We start from the raw sequence: 23,284 nt of genomic DNA, 5'->3' as shown, positions 1-23,284 counted from the left end.
AGCAGTGTAGTAAATTCATACAGGGTTAAAGGTAAATGTAAATTAGATTTGTTTTATAAAAAACATGGTTTAAAATAATAAGTACACAGTTCAACTTCCATGTATGATCAAAGGGCAATTTTCAGGAACAGACATTTAAAAAAAGGAAAAACAAGAAAATTAAATAAATAAACTCTCTCATCATTTTAAGGACAGTCTATATTTATTAAATATATATCATTATGGGATTATTGGGTCAAATTAAATGATTAAAGGGTCTGCAAAAGCAAGGGACAAGCATTTCCACCTTTTTTGTAGAATGACCCATATATAAAAATAGATGAAATATGTTAACATGCAAACTCAAAAAGTGTACTATTATTACAGCTTTATTTCAAATAGTTTTTTGATTTTATTGTGCAGCAGCATTGATGGATTGAGTGATATGATTTATTCATTAGTTGAAGTGGTTGGGGTCCACAAAGCAATACAAGATTAAAAAAATAACCCAACACAAATTAATAAAATAAGAACAAAAATACACTCAATTAAAATCAAATGTTTAGATTTTGTTCAAAATACCTAACATATAAATAAATACAATTTAATCATTGTTTTAGCCAATCAAGAGATTGTTGTGAACTGATTGGCTGCTTGTGTTTTGATTGACAGAGTGCTGTGGCCAGTGCAGTAGTGAAGCAGAAGCTTGCAGAAGTGATTCTGAAGAAACAAAAGCAGGCGGTGCTGGACAGAACAAACTCCAATCCTCTGAGTACCCCGTCCGTCCCTTACCGGTCAGAACGCACTCTCAATGCTGACCCAAAAATGCGTGCGAGTGACAGAGAGATTTATTCATGTTTGTGTTTTTACCGGGAGTTGGTTCCAGATCCCAGCGCTACCCTACAGCCGCTTCTGTCCTCCCCAAAACCATCTGTCAGCGAAGGAGCGGACGAGCCTCAGCTGAGACGAGCCAGTATGTTTTTGAGATTTTCAGTATCTCTCTTTTTTACCTGAGATGGGTGTGTGTATTATTTTACAGGTGTGCTGTATGGATTCATTCCAGCTGTTCTGCCTCATTTAAACACACACTCCTTATGTGTCGCTCTGCCTCGAGCAGCACAGCTTTAACAAAACCTTACGTAACCTCACACACCTTTCACCCGTCCCAGCCGGATTACTGCTTATTATGTCATAATAACACAGAAGAGATGACCAATAGCTCGTATCCTCCCTGCAACACTTGTTATTGAATTCAACTTTGAGTTATGACATAAATGATACTTTAAAGATATGCTGTATACCTTTCTAAACAATTGGATGATTCTGTCCTCATCGTAACTGGATGACATCTCAACACATGTTCGCTTATGCAGCTATATCACTTTATAATCGATGTTTTGACATATATGACTGAAGACAGTAGTTTCTGGCCGAGAAAAATGTTTCATTTATTTTCCAAAGAAAGTTTTCAAGTAGTTCTTGACAGAGTTTCTATACACATGACCTCCTGTCCACTTCAAATAGTTCAGTGCAGTCTGTCACTATCACTTGGTACTTTGATTTAACATTGTAACTTTAAAAATAAACCCAACCCAAGATTGAACACAAATCAATGATGGTCATGGATGAGTAAATACAGAAGTAAATCCAGAAGAATAGAGCTGTCAGAGGAACTACACGCTACAGTTTACTTCCAATATAGTGTGCAAAACTGCATGTATATCATTTTTAAACAGCTAGTCTGTCATAAGTAATCTCAAATTTGAACTAAACTGGTCTATGGTCACCAGAAACTTTTGAGATGTGTCTATCAGCAATACATGGACACCAATTGAAGAGAAATTACTGAGGAAAGTTTTTATTGAAAGTTTTTAAGGTGACGCTGTGCATGATAAAGTGAAGACCACACTGACTGATCTCAAAATAAAATTTTATAATAATATACCCCAATAAAAACGATTTAACCTTTGAAAGTGTCATACATTTGCAGACAAAGACAAAGTAAATATATAAAAATAATTAGCAAAGATCTTTATTATAATTGCGTTGTGCGTGTTGTATGTTTTTGTTTATGAGATTGTTTCTTCCTCTTCCAGCTTCAGAGCCAAACCTAAAGGTGAAGCATAAGTTAAAAAAGCACCTGAACACCCGCAAGAGCCCGCTGACCCGCAAAGAGAGCGCGCCGCCCACAGTTAAACATCGAGTACCTGACACACTGGGTAACTCACCTCTGTCTTCTCACGTAGATCTGACAACTAACATCCATGCATGTTGATATTGGTTTAGCGTGACCACAGAATGAATGACTGAGTGAGTTTAATACATACATTAATGTGCTGGTAAGATTTTCACTTCTGTCTCGTCCTTTCAGATTCATCTCCCAGCAGCAGCAGTACTCCAGTATCCGGCTGCAGCTCTCCAAATGACAGTCTGCCCAATGAGAATGGAGCGCTGCCCTCTAGTGCCAGCCTATCACATGAGGTAACTGTCCTCCTCTATATTATATACTGTATAAACGGTCTGTTCAGTGGCTATTATTGTGCTATTAAAATTGGTGAGACCATCACTGGAATTGGTATTAAATGCATGACAGTTGACAAAAGGAAATGAGTTGATTATGTAATGATAGTCAGGTTATGCAGTGAAAAGAGAGATTGGTTTATCTCTTTTAAAGACAAATAGGTTTTTGTCGAGGAGATGATCGGCACACAGAGGCATGATGGGATTGAATGTTCCTCCGGTGGGGGTTGTTTGTTGAGAAAGCGGAGCTCGAGAGAGTTTGTTTCAGGAGCGCTCCGCACCGCACTGACATATAATGACATGTTTTAAACAAAGACACTGGAGAAGAACAGCTGCAGGCAGCTGTCTGGATACCCAATCTCTTCATCCATCTCCTCAGCGCTTCATTACTCTGTGCTTCTTCATTTTAAGTCTTGCATAAATGCACGGCACTTCGATGGGTCACACGCAGGACCCTCGGCCGCTCTCACGCAAGAGCCGAGCACTCAGGGACATTTAATGACTAACAAGATTGTTAGAGATCTTATTATCTTATTTATATCTTAGAGATATATTTATTTATATTTGCAATATGCCATATTCGTGTGTTTAAAAAAAACTTTTTATCAAGTTTTTTTATTAACTTTATATTAAGAAAGTTTGATTAGATGGTTCCTTAACTCATTAAGCCATTTTTTTTTGTAAAGTTGCCCGCCAGCATTTTTGGTGATTTTCACAAAAGTTTCACAAAATGCCTTCTAGGAAAATGTTCTTCTAAAAATATATAAACATAAAAATATATAAAATGAAAGAACAGACCCTCTGCTTTTAAACAAACAATAAACAAAAACATAAAATAGATAAAAGCATTAGCTTTTTTGTGAACACATTTTGGTTACAGATCAGATTCAGAACGATTATCAAAACATACACAGAGTTTAAAATTAGTAAATATTTTTTTTTGCTTCAATTTTTTTATAAATTGGGTAAGTGGATAATCACGGCATTACAGGTCTAAATAAAATCTAATAAAATTTGTTTAGCAAAAAGCTAAAATAATTGCATTTTTGTAAACAAATTCTGGTTAGAGATCAGATTCAGAACGATTATCAAAACATACACAGAGTTTAAAGTTAGTAAATATATATATATATATATATATATATATATATATATATATATATATATATATATATATATATATATATATATATATATTGCTTCAGATTTTATAAATTGAGTAAGTGGATAATCGCATTATTACAGGCTAACATAAAACCTAAAAAAATTGTTTAGCAAAAAGCTGAAATAATTGCATTTTTGTGAACAAATTTTGGTTGGAGATCAGATTCAGAACGATTATCAAAACATACACAGAGTTTAAAATTAGTAATTGAAGAGTTTTGTTGCAAAACGAGATAACTCCATTTTAAACATTTGTTTCAAAACATGTTTATCATTACGTTATCATGTTATTATTTTGTTTTATGGTGCTACTTAGCTGTATTTTTTAGGTTATGAAGGTTTAAATCAAAACAAACCAACTGCAGTTTAATTGATATTAATTGGAATGCACAACCAAAAAACAAGATTTCTGAACAATTAAAAAACGGAGTTATCTTGTTTTGCAACGAAACTCTTCAAATGTATATTTTTTTGCTTCGATTTTTTATAAATTGGGTAAGTGGATAGTCGCGGAATTACAGATTAACATAAAACCTCATCAGGAACACTTTTTTAATGCATATGTTGTTAACTCGTCAATGGCAGGGAAAGAGTTCAAAGCAAAATTTACCCAGTAATGAAAATCCTGTCAGCATTTACTCACCTTCATGTTGTTCTTTCCGTTAGCAACGCAAAAAGTCACAGGTTCGAACCCAAGGAACACACATACTGATAAAATGTTTACATGACTTCCATAGTATTTGTTTTATTTGTTCCTACTATGGAAGTCAGTGGGTACCATCATATTAATCAGTGGTGGTCATCATCAAAATATCTTTAACATGTCATATGAATAAAATGTATAACATATTTAAACAAAAACTTCTGAACGATATACATGTCAAAGTACTTCTTTTCTAAGACTTATTTTTGTTTTATGGTTTTTTTTGTCATTTTGTCTGTGTCTCTCTCTCTCTCTCTCTCTGTGGGCGTGCAGGCTCAGAGATTGTTGTTGCAGGATGGATCTTTAGCTCATTTTACAGTGCAAAATCCATCCAGCCTCCCAACAATCACATTAGGACTCCCCGCCAATGCCAAGGTATCATCATGACCATGACAACCCTTTTATCCTCTTACATTAAAAACATCTCAGAAGACCTTTGCCAAATACTGTCTCTCTCTCTCTCTCTCTCTAGACGGAAAGTGACTTGAGTCCACTTAGGCTTGGTCGAGTGCCGATGGTTTCAGGTGGTTCCTCAGTGTTGGTTCCTCTGGGTGTTGAAGAGCAGACAGGACCGCTCATGCAACCCGTTCTCATCTTGGAGCCCTCTGGTCTTGTACACGCTCCTCTACTGGCCGGTACGAGCACTGCAGCAGTCTGATAAAATCATACACTATACAGACTATTAGCTTGATCCTAGCGCCACCTCGTGGTAACTACAGACATTATAATCACAGTGCCAATGACGAGACATTAACTTTAAACTTCATATAGGGTTTGTGCCGTAAATATGTTTTGGTACATGAATAATAAATAGTATATACAGAGTATTATAAAAAAAACATTTTATATAGGCACAGTACACTCAATATACACCATACAAGGGGGCATGTCTCAAAGCGTAATCTATTTATATTTTACTTTACTAAAATGATTATGTGTTTATTATAAAATGCAGATAATACATGAACACATGAAAGAGTAGTCTGTCTGATTATTAATTTAAATACAAACTACAAAACTCATTGTATATAATACATATGTTTTCTATTTACAATTTGTGTGTTTAAAATGAGTTCATCGTGATGTTAATATACACAGTTCTATTTAAGTCATTGTAATCCATTTTATGTGTTTATTTCCTATGTCGTATGATCTTAACTGCGTGGCATGATATTTTGATATCTAGCTGGAATGTTTTGCTTTCATCTACTTCTGTTTTTATGAAAGTATAATCAGATTAGCCTGTGCTGTTTGTGATCAGTTCCAGGTCTGGGTCCGGTTCCGCTGCAGTTCAGCGCGTCTGGTCCTCATAAACCATTGAGCCGCACGCGTTCAGAGCCTCTGCCTCAGAGTCCACGAGCTCTTCATCCTCACCTGCTTCAACAACATCACAGCGCGCAACTACTGGAGAGACTTAAACAACAGACTCACCTCGGCAAGGTGATCATATACCTTTTCACGACATGACTTGCAAGGACCAATAAACAGAGAGCATCATTATTTAAAGTTCAACATAAACCATATAACCTTGGTGTTTTGTATAGACCAATTGCGATTCGGTATGCAGATGCTACCATGACATCATCACATTATTAAAGATTCCAACTTGAATATTGAATTACACACAAAAAATAGTTTGCACACCTAAGACTGAAAATACTTTGAATGGTGCTTTGTTCAGACAGACAGCAAACTTTTCAGTTTTGGCATATCCCACTCGATACAACTCAAACTGTTTGTAGTCTGAACCACAACAAACCGCGTAAAACCTGATTTTCCAAACCAAATTCATATGGGGCTCCAAATCCCATTAAAACCAGATTTTTGGAAATGCGTTTCAGTCTGAACGGTCAGATGATCTGTAGTTGATTCACGATTTGAAACTAATTCGTCGAGACTTATGTTGTTGTGTCCTGCAGCTCATGTCAAAGTCCAGCGAGAAACCTCGTCTCCGACAAATCCCCTCGGAGGACATGGATTCAGAGGAGGTGGGGCCAACGATTGGCGACGCCCACCAGAGCAGGTTGAGGGTGGAGTCACAGCGAGAGCTGGAGAGTCAAGAGGATCAAATACACTTACAACACACTCTCATCCTAAACCAGGTTCAACACAAACCACCAATCATAATTATACGTACTGTATATTAGAGCAGTGGTTCTCAAACAATTTTATGACATTTTATAAAATATATTAATTTATCATGAATTCTGTCATTCAACCTCAGAAAAATAATGCTACTAACCAAAATCACTGTAATTTAATATGTAATTCAAATTTTAAGTTTTATACGGAGCCCCTAAGAGGACATGGAGCAAAAATTAAATAAAGTTTAGTTTCGCGTGCGCACGTAACTCTTAAAGGACCATACTCCGGTCAGGTCTTTGAGATCAAGAGATAAACTTCTGTTAGCAGTTCCCCGCTCCTTAAAAAAATCAAGGGGTGACAGAGCATTTATGGTCATCACCCCAAAACTGCTATATAAATGAATAAAGTTGAAGTTGAAGTAAACTATTGCATGCTCACTTGAAACTTTCGCATACTCACGTGAAACTTTCGCATACTCACGTGAATCTTTCGCATGCGCAAGTGAAACTTTCATAGTAATTTAATATGTCATTCAAATTTTAAGTTTTATACGGAGCCCCTAAGGGGACATGGAGCAAAAATTAAATAAAGTTTAGTTTCGCGTGTGCACATAAACTACTGCGTGCTCACATGAAACTTTTGCGTGCGCACATGAAACTTTCACGTGCTCATGTGAAACTTTCGCATGCGCACGTGTAACTATCATAGTAATTTAATATGTAATTCAAATTTTAAGTTTTATACGGAGCCCCAAAGGGACATGGAACAAAAATTAAATAAACTTTAGTTTCGCGTGCGCACGTAACTCTTAAAGGGATCAAGATCAAGAGATAAACTTCTGTTAGCAGTTCCCCGCTCCTTAAAAAAATCAAGGGGTGATAGAGCATTCATGGTCATCGCCCCAAAACTGCTATATAAATATATAAAGTTGAAGTTGAAGTAAACTATTGCGTGCTCACTTGAAACTTTCGCATACTCACGTGAAACTTTCAAGTGTGAAACTATCGTAGTAATTTAATATGTAATTCAAATTTTAAGTTTTATACAGAGCCCCTAAGGGGACATGGAGCAAAAATTGAATAAAGTTTAGTTTCGTGTGCGCACGTAAACTATTGCGTGCTCAAGTGAAACTTTCGCATGTGAAACTATCGTAGTAATTTAATATGTAATTCAAATTTTACATTTTGTACAGAGCACCTAAGGGGAGATGGAGCAAAAATGAAATAAAGTTTAGTTTCGCGTGCGCACGTAAACTATCGCGTGCTCATGTGAAACTTTTGCGTACTCACGTAAAACTTTTGCATGCTCACGTGAAACTTTCGCGTGCTCAAGTGAAACTTTTGCGTGCTAACGTGAAACTTTTGCGTGCTCACGTGAAACTTTCACGTGCTCACGTGAAACTTTTAAATTTCAAATCAAATTTTAAGTTTTATTCGGAGCTCCTAAGGGGACATGGAGCAAAAATCAAATAAAGTTTAGTTTCACGTGTGCACGCGATAGTTTCATGTGAGCATGCAAAACTAAACTTTTAAAAAAAATCTGCACATGAAGGTTTCACGTGAGCACATGAAACTAAACTTTAGATTTTTTTACTCCAATGTCACCTTAGGCGCTTGGTAGTTTTACAGTGTTCTACATTTTTTTTTGGGAGGCACGAAGAGATGCACCATACACAAGGGGGGGCCGCATGCCGAAAAAGTTTGAGAACCACTGTATTAAAGTATAGACAGTGTTATTATAGATTTAAACTTATTTAAACATAAACTAATACCACATGTTGATCATATATAAGTGAAGTCTTCAGATTCTTGATATTCTGAGATCATTTTCATGACAATTAATAATATTTTCCTTTCACACATCCACAAAACAAAATCTATTTCTCATTACTGTAATTACTCTCCAGTATGCTTGTAATTCTCCTTATTTTCTTTTTTTTTGGCCCGCCACTACCCCCCCTTCGGCGGCCAACTTTATTTTTTAATAAAGCAAATTATCTACACAATATTTTACAATACAGACAATAGATTTTTATACTGTGCATTATTTGTCCTACCTTAACCATTCACCCAGTTTAGTGAGACCCTGGGTACATAAGGAAATGTATAATCTCATTATTTTCTTATTAGATTTACATTAGATTACACAACCAGTATTAAACAAGAATAAAAATACCTCGTCTGAAGACACTGATTGTGAAATTGAGAATGAGGATTTTTTAAAGTATCAAATATTATTAGAGAAACATTTCTCGTGAGTTATTTTATTCTTCTTGTGCAGTCACGTCTGTGGGAGACGCAGAAACAACTGCAGCAATTGCGCAGACAGACGGCCCACATGGAGACACTGGCCGTACCCATGATGCTCGGCGGCGCACATCGTCCTCTCTCGCGCACGCAGTCGTCTCCAGCCTCCACCTCGCTAACACTGCCGGAAAAACCCGTATCCCTCACCACGGCAACAGAGCAGGCGCAGAGCCAACCCCGCTTCACTACGGGTACCGATCTTGATCTGATCACCGTTTACTAACATCCCAGGAGTTACTTCAGCATGACTGACCGAATGTTTATCGTTTGTTTAGGGCTGGTGTATGACTCTCAAATGCTAAAACATCAGTGTACATGTGGTGATAATAGCAGTCACCCAGAGCATGCTGGGAGAATCCAGAGCATCTGGTCACGTCTCCAGGAGCGAGGCCTTCGAGGACAGTGTGAGGTATTTTTCTTTCTCTTCTTTCCTAAAGGGGGCGCTGAATTATCTGTAAGCGGTGTCTGCGTGAATCACCGTTGCTGACACAGTGTCTCTCTCTTGCTCTTTCTAATGCAACACCTTTGTTGTTAATTGTGAGAGTATTCGAGGAAGGAAGGCGACCCTAGAGGAACTTCAGTCCGTCCACACAGAGCGTCACGTTCTGCTTTACGGCACCAACCCTCTGAACCGCCTCAAACTGGACAACCGCAAACTGGCCGGTAACACATCTCACACGCACATGCATTGGTCAAAACTGATAGAAACCAGTCAACTGTTGTTTGGCCAGCACAACAGCTAATTTTTCAGAGCAGAGACACGATCAGCCGTGCCAACACACCAGTTTAAGCAACTTAAAGACTTTTATGTTACTAAAGGCTTGGAAATCAGTCAAAGGCTCAATATGATAATGACAGACAATTTACTGTGTGTCCAACAGGCATACTGTCACAGCGGATGTTTGTCATGTTACCCTGTGGTGGAGTGGGGGTGAGTAAAAACACACACACGCAAACACACACACACACACACGCACATTCACATGCAAGGTTACATTTTAAAAGAGTTTATAAATGCTTTGTGCGAGAAAGAAAAAAATATTTATGAATAATATACATGTGCAGGGGGGTGCACATAACGTTTTTGGCCTGGTTCTCAAAGGAGCACCTGGAGATGTTTCTTGGTACTCTATTCATAGCACAGACATCCTACATGCTGTCATCCTCAATAATCTCCTGACTACTCTCTTCAACATATTTCTGGTAGACGATGATGTGCATAAAATAAAACTCATATACATTTCAAATTTTGTTAAATGGTCAGTTATAAAATTATAAACAATATCACAAATAAATACAATAAAACAAACATACAAATGAAATAAACAGTGCTGTTCATGTTTTCATGTTGGTCTGCATTTTCAGGTACAGTACAGAAAGTTGATTTGTTTTTATTTAAACATAAAACTTATTATAATAAGCATTAATCCTTATTAAAGTGACACAAGTTATTCGGTCAAGACAAGGAAATTATGATTTTCTTTGTTTGTGGTTTGCATTAACTCTTTCCCCGCCAGCGTTTTTAGTGATTTTCACATTGGTTTAATGCCTTCCAGAAAATGTTCTTTTTTAATATATAAACATACAATATATCAAATAAAAGAATAAACCCTCTGCTTTAAAAAAAACGAAAAAACTGTTTCATCCTACCTTCATTAGTAAAACACCACATTTTTAGCAAAAAAAAAAGCTGAGATAATTGTGTTTTTGTAAAGGATTTTTCATAGAGATCAGATTCAGAGTGATCCTCAAAACATTTACGGACATACAGCTGTTTGCCCTAGGGCGATACTTCCGGGTTTTATAAGTTGCAGAAGAGCGCCTGCTGGATAAAAGCGGTATTACGGATTGCCGTAAAAACTCATCATTGGCAGAGAAGCGTTTTCTCTAAAAGATCCCCTTCTTTCTGTGTTTTTGAAGCTTTGATTGCATTTAAAGTGCGCAATTTAACACGTGTTAATATTTCACGTGTAAAAAAATGCTGTATTTTTCACATAATTTACCTTATCTGTATAGCGCTGTTTTCACTGTCCTAAAAACGGGCTGATGTCTTCCTTGTTCTATGAAGTCCCTCATTCAGAAATACATATCGAGTTGTGATTGTGTAGTTTGTATAGTTTGCTGTGATTCGACAGCAGCTTAGCTTGCTGTTAGCAGCGACAGCTGACGACTGACGTATTCCTGTGGGCGGAGTTTAGTCAAAAACTGTTCTAGTTTTGAGATTATTTTGTGTTAAAATGTCCGCTCACGTGCAAGAAAACATGAACTCAGTTGGCATTTGCGCGCTATCTTTACTATTTGCTTGTACTGGCGTGCTGTCTGAAGCCTTGAGATGCGATTAAGAGGTGCACGTCTTTTTGTGCCTAATTATTTAAAATGGCTAATCGGGCCAATGATGACTTATGATGCATCGCTGCTAACCACACACATTCATTTTAACACTTTTGAAATAATTATCTTACCAAAGATGCACTGAAAAATCCCTAATGTTGCAGTTAATAAGGTAACTATGTAACAAAATTCCAGCTACATTGCAAAAGCGCCTTTTGGAGCAGTGTCTGGTGCGCATTTTTTATTTGAACTCTTTCCTCGCCATTGACGAGTATCTCGTCAATTAAGAGAAAACGTTTCCGTGCCAGTGACGAGTTTTTCCGGAAATCCGTATTTTCGCTATTATCCACCAGATGGCCTTTTACCCGTCTTATAAAACCCGGAAGCAACCTGTCAGATCAAAAGGTTCAAACACTGTGTATGTTTTGATCACCGCTCTAATTTGGATTTCTATCAGAAATCTTTCACAAAAACGCAATTATCTCAGCTTTTTGTTCAAAATTTTTAAAGAAACCTACCCATATTTGAGAGTCGATGAAAAGAGAACGAATGAAGGTACAGTAGGATGAGACTTTTTTTAAAGCCGAGGTTCTGTTTTTTTTTTTATTACTTTTGTGAAAATCATAAAAAATGCTGACGCTGGCTGGCAACTGTTTTTCATAAACACTGGCGTGGAAAGAGTTAAGTGCACATGCGCACCTGCGTACCTGTTATGTGCTGCACCTCTGTACATATGCACTTAAATCATTGGCTCTCTTGATCTCATGTCTTGGATTTGTGAACTACAGAGGAAACAAAGTTTAAATCATATACAAAGCTATTGCAGTATATAGCAGAAGTTATGTCGATTGCTTGCGTTTTCTATTCTCTTCTTTTACAAACGTCACCTGTAGGATTACATAAAGTAAGTCATACAATAAGTAAGCGTAACAGAATGATGTAAGAGTGAGTAAATGATGACATGAATGAATTTGTATTTTTAGTCGTACCGTGTCTTTAAGTGTGAAGGTTGTACAACATGGCATCAAAGCGATGACCCAGGATCAGTGTTTCATAAACGCCCGGCCCTTTCGTGTCCAAATGTGAGGTCAGAGAGCGCTGGCCCGATGCAGGCAGCACCCCAGCTGAAAATGTTGAAAACTTTGCTCTGACGATGGATCTCGGAGCAGGTCCGTGTGGAGTGATTGGAACAATATGTGCCATGAGGGATAAAAGGAATTCCAGCCTTCTCATTGTTCACAGTGCCAAACCACAAGCAATGCAAGTTCTGTGAAAAAAAGATGGGGGAAAATGAAAGAGAAAAGAGAAGAGGAAGACGTGGGGAACAACAGAGAAAAGGAGGACTGTTATAACCTCATTCGTGGCCACCCCGCGATCTCCCGCTCCTTATGTGCAGAGTTTTGTAGAATAGATCCATAGCGGCACGGTGAACAATATTCCGAATTAATATTTGAGATCGGATCACTATTACTATTGCTCATACTCTATTGTGTTGTTCATTGGAAATGATCGATACCACAAAAATCATGGCGGAGTCACCTTTCTCTGCAAACAGATTTTGTGCTCGACTGATGATTTCAAACACGACAGAAGAGAGCTGAGCTTTGTCTGTGGAGCGGACTTCATTTACACCACAACGCCGATGTGTTTACATTCACTTTAGACATGATCGACTGTGTTAGTTTAGCATAAATCTGCACTTTCCAATGTGTTTGTGTGGATGCAGATTCTTTATGTGAATATAGATGCTGGTCGGATGAGTGAAAGTCAGGTCACATCACATCTGATTTCGACTGTTTACTCACATGTAGCAAAATCAGATCACTGCCAAATGTGTGTGAACAAAACAGAAATGATTGACAGACCTAAGGGTGGGAACTTTTCCAGTAAACACACCCTAGCAACTACCCAGAATACCCTAGCAACCATGTACCAATCCACAAATCTAGAACATCATGGCATCAAGCTTTGCACATCTTTTAAACCGTTGTATTTTGAGATAACTAGAGAGATAACAGGTGATTTTCATTTTCTCATTAATCAACAAGTCAACGCAAAGATGAAAAATCCATGTTTATGCTAAGATGCAGACCACACAGAAAGATATTTCTACATACCTTTCCCTTTACACATAACAGGATATCTATTTATAGTCTGCGTCATTCAAACCTTGTGTGTTCTTGAAATGTGGTTTATTTTCTATAATTTATAACACACACACACACACACACTTAGCCTTGTGGATGCTTTTAACAAACATAAGCATCTAAATGCTTTTGTGAGCATGAGTGATCTTCATACAAATATGCTTGGATAAACATCATTTCGTCTTAGTTCTGCTGGCCTAACATCTGTTTGAAAGCATACAGCTGGTTATATACTCGTTTCAATAGGATTACGGTCCGGTTTATTGATCGGGAGAATTAAAAATGAGGAAAAGCGACTTAACATTTAATGTCTGTAGTGTATGGACGGACTGTCTGGGATACGGGTTGACGGACACATTTCTGCATTATCTGTTTCAGTAAAACAGGCCGTCTCGCGTCACACGCCGCTGGCATCGTGCTGCAATGCCCCTCAGTTGAACCGCTGTTTGCGGCTTTGCAGATTTATGAACGTTGTTCACGGCTGTCATAATGATGAATGCGTCGGTGCACGCCAAGACATTCAGCTACATCATTTTATTCTGGCAGAACGGGTGACTGACATCGATTATTTGTTATATGCGCGGTGCCGAGGGGTTTCGTGACCCTGACTTTGGGTGGAGGCGCTTGTTCGTGGCACAAACTGAGATTTAAATATGCATGAATCAACAGAAATTAGTTTTATTTAATAATTGGTGCATGTGGTTACATTTAAAGGGATCGCCCGTCCCAACATCTTAATTCTGTCATCATTTACTCACGCTCATGTTGTTAGAAACCCATAACCAGAATAAGGTGCTATGCGATCTAGTGACCAGGAACATCACTTTTAAACTAGTCCATGTGATTTGCCAGTCTATGAGATCTTTGCTGTTTTTAAATCTTGGTTTAAACTTGTTTTTTATCGACAGGTGGACAATGACACCATCTGGAATGAGATGCACACGTCCACAGCGTCTCGGATGGCAGCCGGTAGCGTAACCGAGTTGGCTTTCAGAGTGGCTAAAGGAGAGCTCAAGGTCTGTTTGAAATAATATCTGAATATATTATGTGGATTTATCATACACCATTGACTTAACAGGCACAAGCCCCTCATCTGAACTTCATTCTGAACTCTGAAATGTGTTATTGTGCTCATTGGTTGACACCCATTTTTGCTCTAAACACAGTCAATTTTTGTAGTTTTCTGTGAATTTAATCTTATTGTAGCTATAAGTAAGGGTCAATCTTAACTTGCTGTCCTGTTACCTACTGTATATGAACACAAATCCCTAGATTTAGCACATATTAATTCATGCATTTGCTAAATCTACGCTACAAATTCCAATCAGGGCCGGCACGTCCAACAAGCAATACAGGTAGGGTGGCCATTCATGCCAGTTCCGCCGGACACGTCCCGAACATGTTTTCGGTTCAAGTCGCGTTGCTCAACCGCATCATCATCGAGGTTCTCACATTTCAGGTAAAAATACATTAAAAAATTAAGATTTATTTATTTTAAGACATACAATCATTGTAGTTTCATTCTTGCCTTGGAATGTTACGGTTGCTTTTCTGAAAATGAACCCGAAATATTAAACATTGATGACGTATGTGGTCGACCAACGCGACTTCCGGAGAACGCACCCGAAAACATGTTCGGGATGTGTCCGGCGGAACTGGCACGAATGGCCACCCTAAATACAGGCGATTGCCTGGGGCCCCATGCCAAATGAGGGCCCTCCAAGCATAAAAATAATTTTGTCATTACACAAACGGCATAGACGCAATCACCAGGATATACGCCCTGCTTGCGCATGGACCTTATTGATTAACGCCTATGGCCCCATAACCCCATGGGCCGGTCCTGACTCCAATATACCCATTCTTAATAGTAAAATATGTGTGTTATTAGATTCAGTGTTGAAAAAAAAGATCAAATAACTTTTTGACAGTGAGTTACAACATGAATCGGGTAGTGTACGGCTCAGTAAGTGTTTCAGGGAAATGTCTTTGTTAGTTTAGCTGACAGCGGTGGCCCACTTGTTGAAGCACTTTGGTGAAAACATCATTCCTGTGTGAGAGACGACTTGTAAATGTTGAGTTAATGACATGTTGGTTTTTATGTTTCAGAATGGCTTTGCTGTGGTCAGACCTCCAGGACATCACGCAGATCCGTCCAATCCCATGTAAGTCTGATCTTTTGGCTGTTGTATCGCTCTGAATGATTATATTGTGTGTGTGTGTGTGTGTGTGTGAATTTTCTTTCTTTATATACTGTACGCTCTTGGTCTTATTGTACTTTATTCATCAGTGTCTGTTATACAAAGAATTAAAACGTCTTTGTAATCTTTCATCAAAACGCAATAACCTGAATGTCTTAAAGGGTTTTCATTTTGGGCTTATTTTTCAGTCTTTTCCCTTCAAACACATCATTGAGAGATAACGTTTCATTACCCAATTCATTCCTCATGGATAAAATCAAGTCCTGTTCTTTCTCAGTGAATATCCTGTTTCACTCAGAAATACATCAGATGTTTAGGAGTAAAATGGGTTTTGAATGTCCTTTCATGTTCATTTGAAATTCTTTTTTGAGTCAGTGGTCATGCAGTCATATTTAGCTGCCATACACTTGGGTTCAAGGCTTGCACCTCTCTCTATCTCTCTCTCTCTGTGTGTGCGTGCGTGCGTGTGTGTACTGTGGTGTCAGCATGCCTGTATATATATTTATGTGTTTATAATGAAGGTTTGGAGGGAGCAGGAGGAAAGACACAGATTGATTTTAGTCATTATTATTCTGCTGAATTCACTATTTCCTAATTTCTCAGTGTTTCACATCGCTCACTTGCTGGCTGTCTTCGTGAAATCATGAATCCTCAGCTTTACACTTCTACAGGGTTATTGTTGGATTCCTTTGTAGTTTTGCTCATAGTTCCTTTGTAGTTTAACTCATTCCCGCCAGCCTTTTTTTTAAAGTTGCCCCCAGCTTTTTCTGTGATTTTCACAAGCGCTACACAAAATGCATTCCAGGAAAATTTGTCTATAAATATATAAACATAGAAATATATGCTTTAAAAAAAAAAATTAACAAACAAACCAAACTGAAAAAAAACTTTCATCATATCTTCATTTGTTCTCTTTTTAAATATGCGTAGGTTTCTTCAGAAATACCAAAATATTTTGTAAAGGAATTTTGTTAGAGATCAGATTCAGGACAATGATAAAAACATAGAGTTTACAATGTTGTAGAATTTGCTGATGCTATAGTTTTTTTTATAAATTATGTTTTTTTCTTAATTGATGAGATAACTTGTCAGTGGCGGGGAAAGAGTTAATGCGTTTATAATATTGTTGGTGTACTGTGGTTAAAAATCTAATTAATTAATGAAATTATTTGCTTTATTGACAGTGTGCACTTAAAATCTAATTGTCCATGAAAATCTGCTCCTCAGTAGAAAAACCTTTGACAGAAAGAGTTAAAATGCTCAAAAATCTGTGACACAAAATGTTATTGAAGTTCTTAGTTCTTCTCATTATAACAGTATAATTACATTTATATTATATTTATAATTGATTTGTTAAAGTGAAATATGTTGGAAAGTATCTGAGCAATTACAGCGTTATGGATGTGACATTTTCAGTCAAAACATAAAATATAATTTATTAGAGAATGCATTTATTACTAATAAATTGATAGATGATAATCCGAAAATATCAATCTATATACTCATGTTCTCTGTTTTAGATGAGGGAAATATACATGCATGCATTATGGATGTGACAAAAACTACTTTGTAGAAATTCTGTGAATTAAAATGCAAAAAAGAAAAAAAGAAAAAGGGATTACTCTTTAAAGAACAAATAATATTTATATATTAACAAAAAATTGTATGCACATTTATGAGGTAGAAATAACTTTATAGATGTGACAATTCTGAAATCTGCACTTACCTAACTATGCACAATAATTTGAAAAAAATGTTTGAAAACCCTTGCACTGGTATTTAATCCACCAAATATTGACATCTGATATTTGAGTACACTTTAAAACATTTGATAAAAACTTAACTTCTTTATGATAAGGTTGACATTTGCATTGAATTGCTCATCTTACTCTTTATCTCTGTGTTTCTCTCTTATAGGGGTTTTTGTTTCTTCAACTCGGTGGCGATTGCTGCTAAACAGCTCCAGCAGAAGCTCAATGTCAATAAAGTCCTCATAGTTGATTGGGTGAGTGCTCTTAACTTAGTTAATGGAAATACTTTTTTACCAATATTCTGTGATCAGTGCTAAAAGGTTAGCTCTACAGTACTGAAGTGTCTTAGTTGTTTAATACAGTAAATTATGTGAATCAGTCTGTTGAAATAAATGTAAAACAAGCTTAACTCCCTGGGGTCCAAAAACGCAGTGCCGCGTTTTGACATGTTTTCTCCTTATCTCCTTATTTTGACGTGTTTTCATAAAAAGTGTCTTACAAAACTTAAATCAATGTATTTTTTCATGTGAATGAGTGGGTAAAATGTTTTTTTACATCTTTTGTAGCAAATTTTAAACTCTACAAAAGGAGAGAACTTTATTATTTGTGAACAAATGTTTAGGATGTGCCCCTTGGCCTTATTTCAGTAACTTTTCTTTTCTTTATTAACCACGCATAAACATCATTTACTTAAAAATACAAACATGTACATACATTTTACTTACATATTATTGTAGCACAGTTTGTGCTGGATACAGTGTTATGTGATATTAGCCATTAATATGTTTTAAAGCAACAGATAAAGACCAAAATGGTCGGACCCCAGAGGGTTAACTAGCTGGACTATCACTGAAATCACAACACATTTCAGTGCAAGTTACTGCTAATGTTAAAAAACAATAAAAAAAATTACATTTAACACATTTAGCAGACACTTTTTTCCAATGCAACTTTTTTGTGCATTCTTGCTGTTTCTTTTTATCTATATTTGTGTTCACTGGAAATAACCTTTGTGTTGCTACCACAATGCTCTACCAGTTGATCTACTGTACAAGGACACTAAATTAAACAGGTTAAGCATATTTTGATAATTTTTGTGTTCACCATGCAGGACGTTCACCATGGCAACGGCACCCAGGAAATATTTTACAATGATCCGAGCGTTCTCTACATCTCCCTGCATCGCTATGACAACGGAAACTTCTTCCCTGGCAGCGGAGGACCGACAGAGGTTAGCAAACATTTAACATTAAGAATCTTTTCATTTTATTATCACACTGATAAAGCAGAAATCTGCACATGTCTGTCTTTAGCTCGTGCTAATTTAAATAAAGTGACTGTAACGTTTTGAATGTGTGTCAGCAGTGTTGTGTTTGATTTATCTCAGGTGGGCTCAGGTGCTGGAGAGGGTTTCAATGTTAATGTGGCATGGACCGGTGGTCTGGATCCTCCCATGGGCGATGCCGAGTATCTGGCTGCTTTCAGGTACCATTGATTATTCAGTCACATGTTGCTATTTAGCCAAAGTAACTCGAGTCTTATTAAAATACATAAATAATAGAAGACCTAATGATTAAAGTCATTAGAAATACATAGTCAAAAATAACAATTGATCCTCATGTTTTTAAAAATTGGGCCTACTTTACAAAATAGTAAAGATAGGAATCATTAATTCAACCATTTATATGTTATTAAAGAAAAACAAAAAAATCCAATTCCTCATTTATTCCATAAGGAGCCAATGATTTGGGTTTATAAATGCCATATTCTTCCCTTTTGAATAATTTTTTATGTTACCATTATAGTATTGTGTAGTAACCGTTTAATAAAATCAATAAGGCAAATTGTCAGTTTTACTCAACTTTTACTAAACGAGTCTCGTGTTTGATCATGATGTAAATATTAACCCTCCGGATTCATATGAATTCCTTTTTTGATGATGGATGGGCTTCAAAATATTTCTTACTATTCAACTGCCTCACAAAGTTACGAAGAGTCAGCATATGATTCAATATTTAACTTTAAATGTGTTCAGCTGAAGAAAGGAAGTCGTATACACCTAAAAAAAGGCATTTAATAAATTATGGGTTCATTTTTATTATTTTTCAGTGAACTATTTCTTTAAGCGTGCTAATATTTGTGTAGATTTAAGGCTGACAGGCTGTCTTTCGAGTGTTAAATGTTTCCTCAAGGGCACAATGGTGCTCGGGGAACTCACCCCACATCCAGATGTTTAACCACAACCCCGCCACACCATTCACTTTATATGTCTTGTAAAGTGTCTACATGCCTCCATCATCATCATCAAATCAGAATTTAGGAGGAAGCATTTGGCCTTACATCATCAGTTTTTCTGTTGATTTAGAAAAAAAAGCAGCTTCTTGTCATTCAACAAACAATAAAGATTATGACTCCAGCTGTCATGATGAAGTTATCATTGTCGTTTACAGCCTTTTTATTCAGATCTACTCGTATTGCTTCCAAGTTTTCTGTTTACATGATTGTTTTAACTCTGATACGCATTATAACCACACAGACACAGACAGCGTGAATGCAGCAGAGGTGTTTGGGTTTGTCTGTAGTCCTATCAGAAATAAAAACAAGTCTTATGCTGCGTTTACACCAGCCGCGGTAGAGGCGTGAAGCGGGAGTGATTTCAATGTTAAGTCAATGTGAAGACGCGTTGACACGCGTCTGGCGTCATTCGCACGTCTAGTTCGCGCGAATTGAGGTCCTGGCGCAGTACGCGCGAATGGTATTTTGTGCATTTTGCGTTTGACGCAAATTTGCAGCTGACGCCCGAGTTGAAAAATTTTAACTTTGGCAGAATTTCGCGCTGTGTTAACCAATCAGGAGCCTGCTTGCTGCCCCGCCCGGAGTCACTCATTCAACCAACGCTTGATATTATCCGTAAGTAGTCACCCGGAGCTATACGACACACGTTCTTAATTCTATAAAGACAGGAATATAAAGGACCTCACTTGGAAGAGTGTCAGTGCAACCTGGTAAGTTGTAATACACATTTAACTTTTGAGTCACGTGACATTTATCGACCCGCGCCGTTTATTTTCCCCCATAGTAAGGTTACTAAATACAAACCGGTAACTCTCTCGATAAATGCACAATCAACATCAGTCATCTTGCAAACAGACAACCGCATAGCACTTGCCCCTCCCACAAGAAGCGGATTTTGCCTCTGACACGTGTCAAATGCTTGCTTTTTCAGCGCGTCTACTTCGCTCTAGACGCATGAATGCATTCACACTGTTTAAGTAGACGCAATTTTGACGCCTGAAACGCGGTTGGTGTCAACGGAACATAAATGAGCCAAATGTTTTAAATGTCAGCTGATATTCAGAAAGTCACTTCAGAACCAACACTCATCACACTGCAATGACAGCTTTGTCCATCATAGGATGGGACTTTTGTAGTATTTTCACATCTGGATCATCATTTTGTGTAATTTGTTTTCTGAATATTCAATATTTATACTGTTAAGAGGAGTGATGTAAAGCTGATGGTTTAGGCTCTTCTTTTTTTACAAAATCAGTATATGAAACAACAACAAAATAATTCAGGACCACAGGTACAGATTGTTTCAGGTTCATTTCCTGCATAAAAATATGATGTTACGAGCTTGTCACATTAATGTGAGACGTGATGAGGCGCTGAAATGAAAACAATACATTGAATAGATTTTTTCGACCAGCGTATCGATTTTTTCCCTGTCGCCCTGCGATGAAACATGAGTACAGTTAAGATGTTTGCTATAATCGTAAAGCTCTTCCATCCTTCATTGCTCCTGTTTTTCATACCTAACCGTTTCTCCAAAAGACATAAAAGTGTGGAAGTCGATTTCTGATCCCATTGTAGATGTTTGATCTCAGCTGGACGTACTGTGTCTCTGGCTGTTGGCCAGTCTGTATCAGTCAAGGTGTTTATTGTAAGTTCAAATGTTTGCAGGGCTTTAAATGATTCCCAGCTTCTTCATCCGCAGGCCTCGTGAATGGGTGCTTTTATCAAACCGTTCTCAGGATTTTTGAAGCAAGTGTGTTTTGGCTTTTTGGGTTTTGTCCAGCCAGGCAGTGCTAACCACAACTTAACCAGGATCTCTATAGGAAAGTGGGTGGGCGTCTAAAAAGGCCTTTAAGATCTTTCAAGACTGAACGTTTGGATAATGTTGTGCCCGTCTCTCCTTAACTTCCTGTTTCTTGTATCCTCTTTCTTTTCTTTTTATTGGTCTGTAATGAACGCTACTCTCTCTCTCCCTTTTCCCCTCCACCCAAACTAAAATTGTTCCACACCACACAGGGGAGCGTGGGTAGTTTTATTGGTCTGGAGGGGAGGCGGAGTCGCTTACAACGGTGATGGTAGGCGGGGAGGTGGGGGGAGCATTGGAGGATCCTGGGTAATTAAGGCAAATGGCTCCCAGATGCCGGGCTGTCAGTGACGTGAGGAGAACGACAAGCTCCAAATATGAACCAGATGCAGCGGCGGTCGCTTTGAACTCGCTGGTGATGCGCTCAAGAGGCGAAATCGCTGGCAGGCCCGGCGTCCTCGAACGCAAGAAAGAAAGAGACGAGGAAGGAAGAGAGAAAGAGAGGGAGACTAATTCAAACACTCCAGTCATTTGGACAGTCACGCTGCGCTCCGGTCGGTTATGTTTTGTAAAACCTGTCAAATATAACAGCCGAGCCACTGTACGTTTTCGAACAATTTACTTTCTCATATGAAGCGTATTTCTGTCAAAGCTTCGATCAGAACTGAAGGTTTCCATGAACTGACAAAATGTCTGTCTAATGCGAAGCAAAAGATTTAGACACTCAAAAATCACCTTTAATCAAACCGAATGCATTACATTAAGAGATGTACTTTATGAAACAGATAGACTGGAAATATTTGGACTCTACAATCGTATTGGACGAGCTGAAATCTAATCCAATATAAAACATCACTGTATACAACTAATTTTAAAATCTGACCATAATGATTTATGCATCTCTGATTTATACATCAAGTTTTTACATCACTTTGAGCTGTTAATATGTTGCTTGACAAAAGCCGAGGATTTTCAATACAGTTCAATATATACTGAATTCATATCTTGTGTAAGAGCTCTTGTTACTAGGATCTAGAGCTAAAAAACGATTAATCGCGATTAATCGTTTGCAAAATAAAAAATATGTACACACATATGTATGTAAGAAATATATATTAAAAAAAATTCAAAAATTATTTATGCATGTGTATTTATACTTAATTATTATACACAATACACACACATATATAATTTTATTCTGCAAACGATTAGTCGCGATTAAACTCCTGGAAGTCTTTTTCACGTCTTTCATGGATATAATATGTAGTAAATGTGCTGTTATTGATGTTTAGGACGGTGGTGATGCCCATCGCTCAAGAGTTCTCGCCAGATGTTGTGTTGGTCTCATCTGGATTTGATGCTGCAGAAGGACATTCAGCTCCTCTAGGAGGATACAGGGTCACTGCTAAATGTAAGCTATTTCTGTCTGTATGTTATTGAAATATGCTGTATGGATTTGAATCTTTTGATATTGCATTACAGTTGTTTGTTGAAATCAGTATTGAATGTTGTTATTATTGTGTTTTGGGCAGGTTTCGGGTTTTTGACCCGTCAGTTGATGACATTAGCAGGAGGACGTGTGGTTCTGGCATTAGAGGGAGGTCATGATCTCACAGCCATATGTGATGCTTCTGAAGCCTGCGTCAGTGCTCTGCTGGGGCTCGAGGTCTGATTTCATATCAAAAGCTATTTCTTATGCTTTTAAAATCGTCTTATAGAGTTTCTGTAAACAGAGACTGAGAATTTAAGAGTGTTAACAGGAGTTTCCTGGCATCGCTTGCTCACTTTTCATCTTGTTGTTATTTGTTAGGAGCCGCTTGCTGAGTCCACATTACTGCAGACGCCCAATGCCAATGCCGTTCTTTCACTCCAGAGAGTTTTACAAATACAGAGTCAGTCTCTGTCTGTAAATACACTACAGCTTCCTGTTCGCACACATTTCTTTCATTAGTTGTCATTAATTATAATCATGACCATTGTGATGTTTCACCATATGGT

General features: G+C 37.5%; 1 protein-coding gene across 2 annotated transcripts in view; it reads left to right on the top strand.

Moving 5' to 3' along the window:
- The window catches only part of hdac7a (histone deacetylase 7a), a 91,571-nt gene that overhangs the window by 63,405 nt on the left and 4,882 nt on the right, over positions 1-23,284 (top strand). For both annotated transcript variants that reach the window (XM_073874869.1, XM_073874870.1), the window contains exons 5-24: positions 656-774; positions 853-952; positions 2,076-2,198; positions 2,351-2,460; positions 4,640-4,741; positions 4,839-5,001; positions 5,628-5,806; positions 6,286-6,468; positions 8,732-8,948; positions 9,033-9,166; positions 9,300-9,420; positions 9,639-9,688; positions 14,144-14,251; positions 15,345-15,400; positions 17,354-17,441; positions 18,299-18,418; positions 18,575-18,672; positions 22,579-22,697; positions 22,819-22,952; positions 23,097-23,178. In XM_073874869.1, coding sequence (XP_073730970.1) covers positions 656-774; positions 853-952; positions 2,076-2,198; positions 2,351-2,460; positions 4,640-4,741; positions 4,839-5,001; positions 5,628-5,806; positions 6,286-6,468; positions 8,732-8,948; positions 9,033-9,166; positions 9,300-9,420; positions 9,639-9,688; positions 14,144-14,251; positions 15,345-15,400; positions 17,354-17,441; positions 18,299-18,418; positions 18,575-18,672; positions 22,579-22,697; positions 22,819-22,952; positions 23,097-23,178 — 2,406 coding nt within the window. The remainder of the gene's footprint in view (positions 1-655; positions 775-852; positions 953-2,075; positions 2,199-2,350; positions 2,461-4,639; positions 4,742-4,838; positions 5,002-5,627; positions 5,807-6,285; positions 6,469-8,731; positions 8,949-9,032; positions 9,167-9,299; positions 9,421-9,638; positions 9,689-14,143; positions 14,252-15,344; positions 15,401-17,353; positions 17,442-18,298; positions 18,419-18,574; positions 18,673-22,578; positions 22,698-22,818; positions 22,953-23,096; positions 23,179-23,284) is intronic.

This window comes from Misgurnus anguillicaudatus, chromosome 13 (assembly GCF_027580225.2).
Source record: "Misgurnus anguillicaudatus chromosome 13, ASM2758022v2, whole genome shotgun sequence".
NCBI classification, from domain to species: domain Eukaryota; kingdom Metazoa; phylum Chordata; class Actinopteri; order Cypriniformes; family Cobitidae; genus Misgurnus; species Misgurnus anguillicaudatus.
Note: the sequence above shows the minus strand (reverse complement) of the source record. Positions and strands in the feature narration are given on the sequence as shown.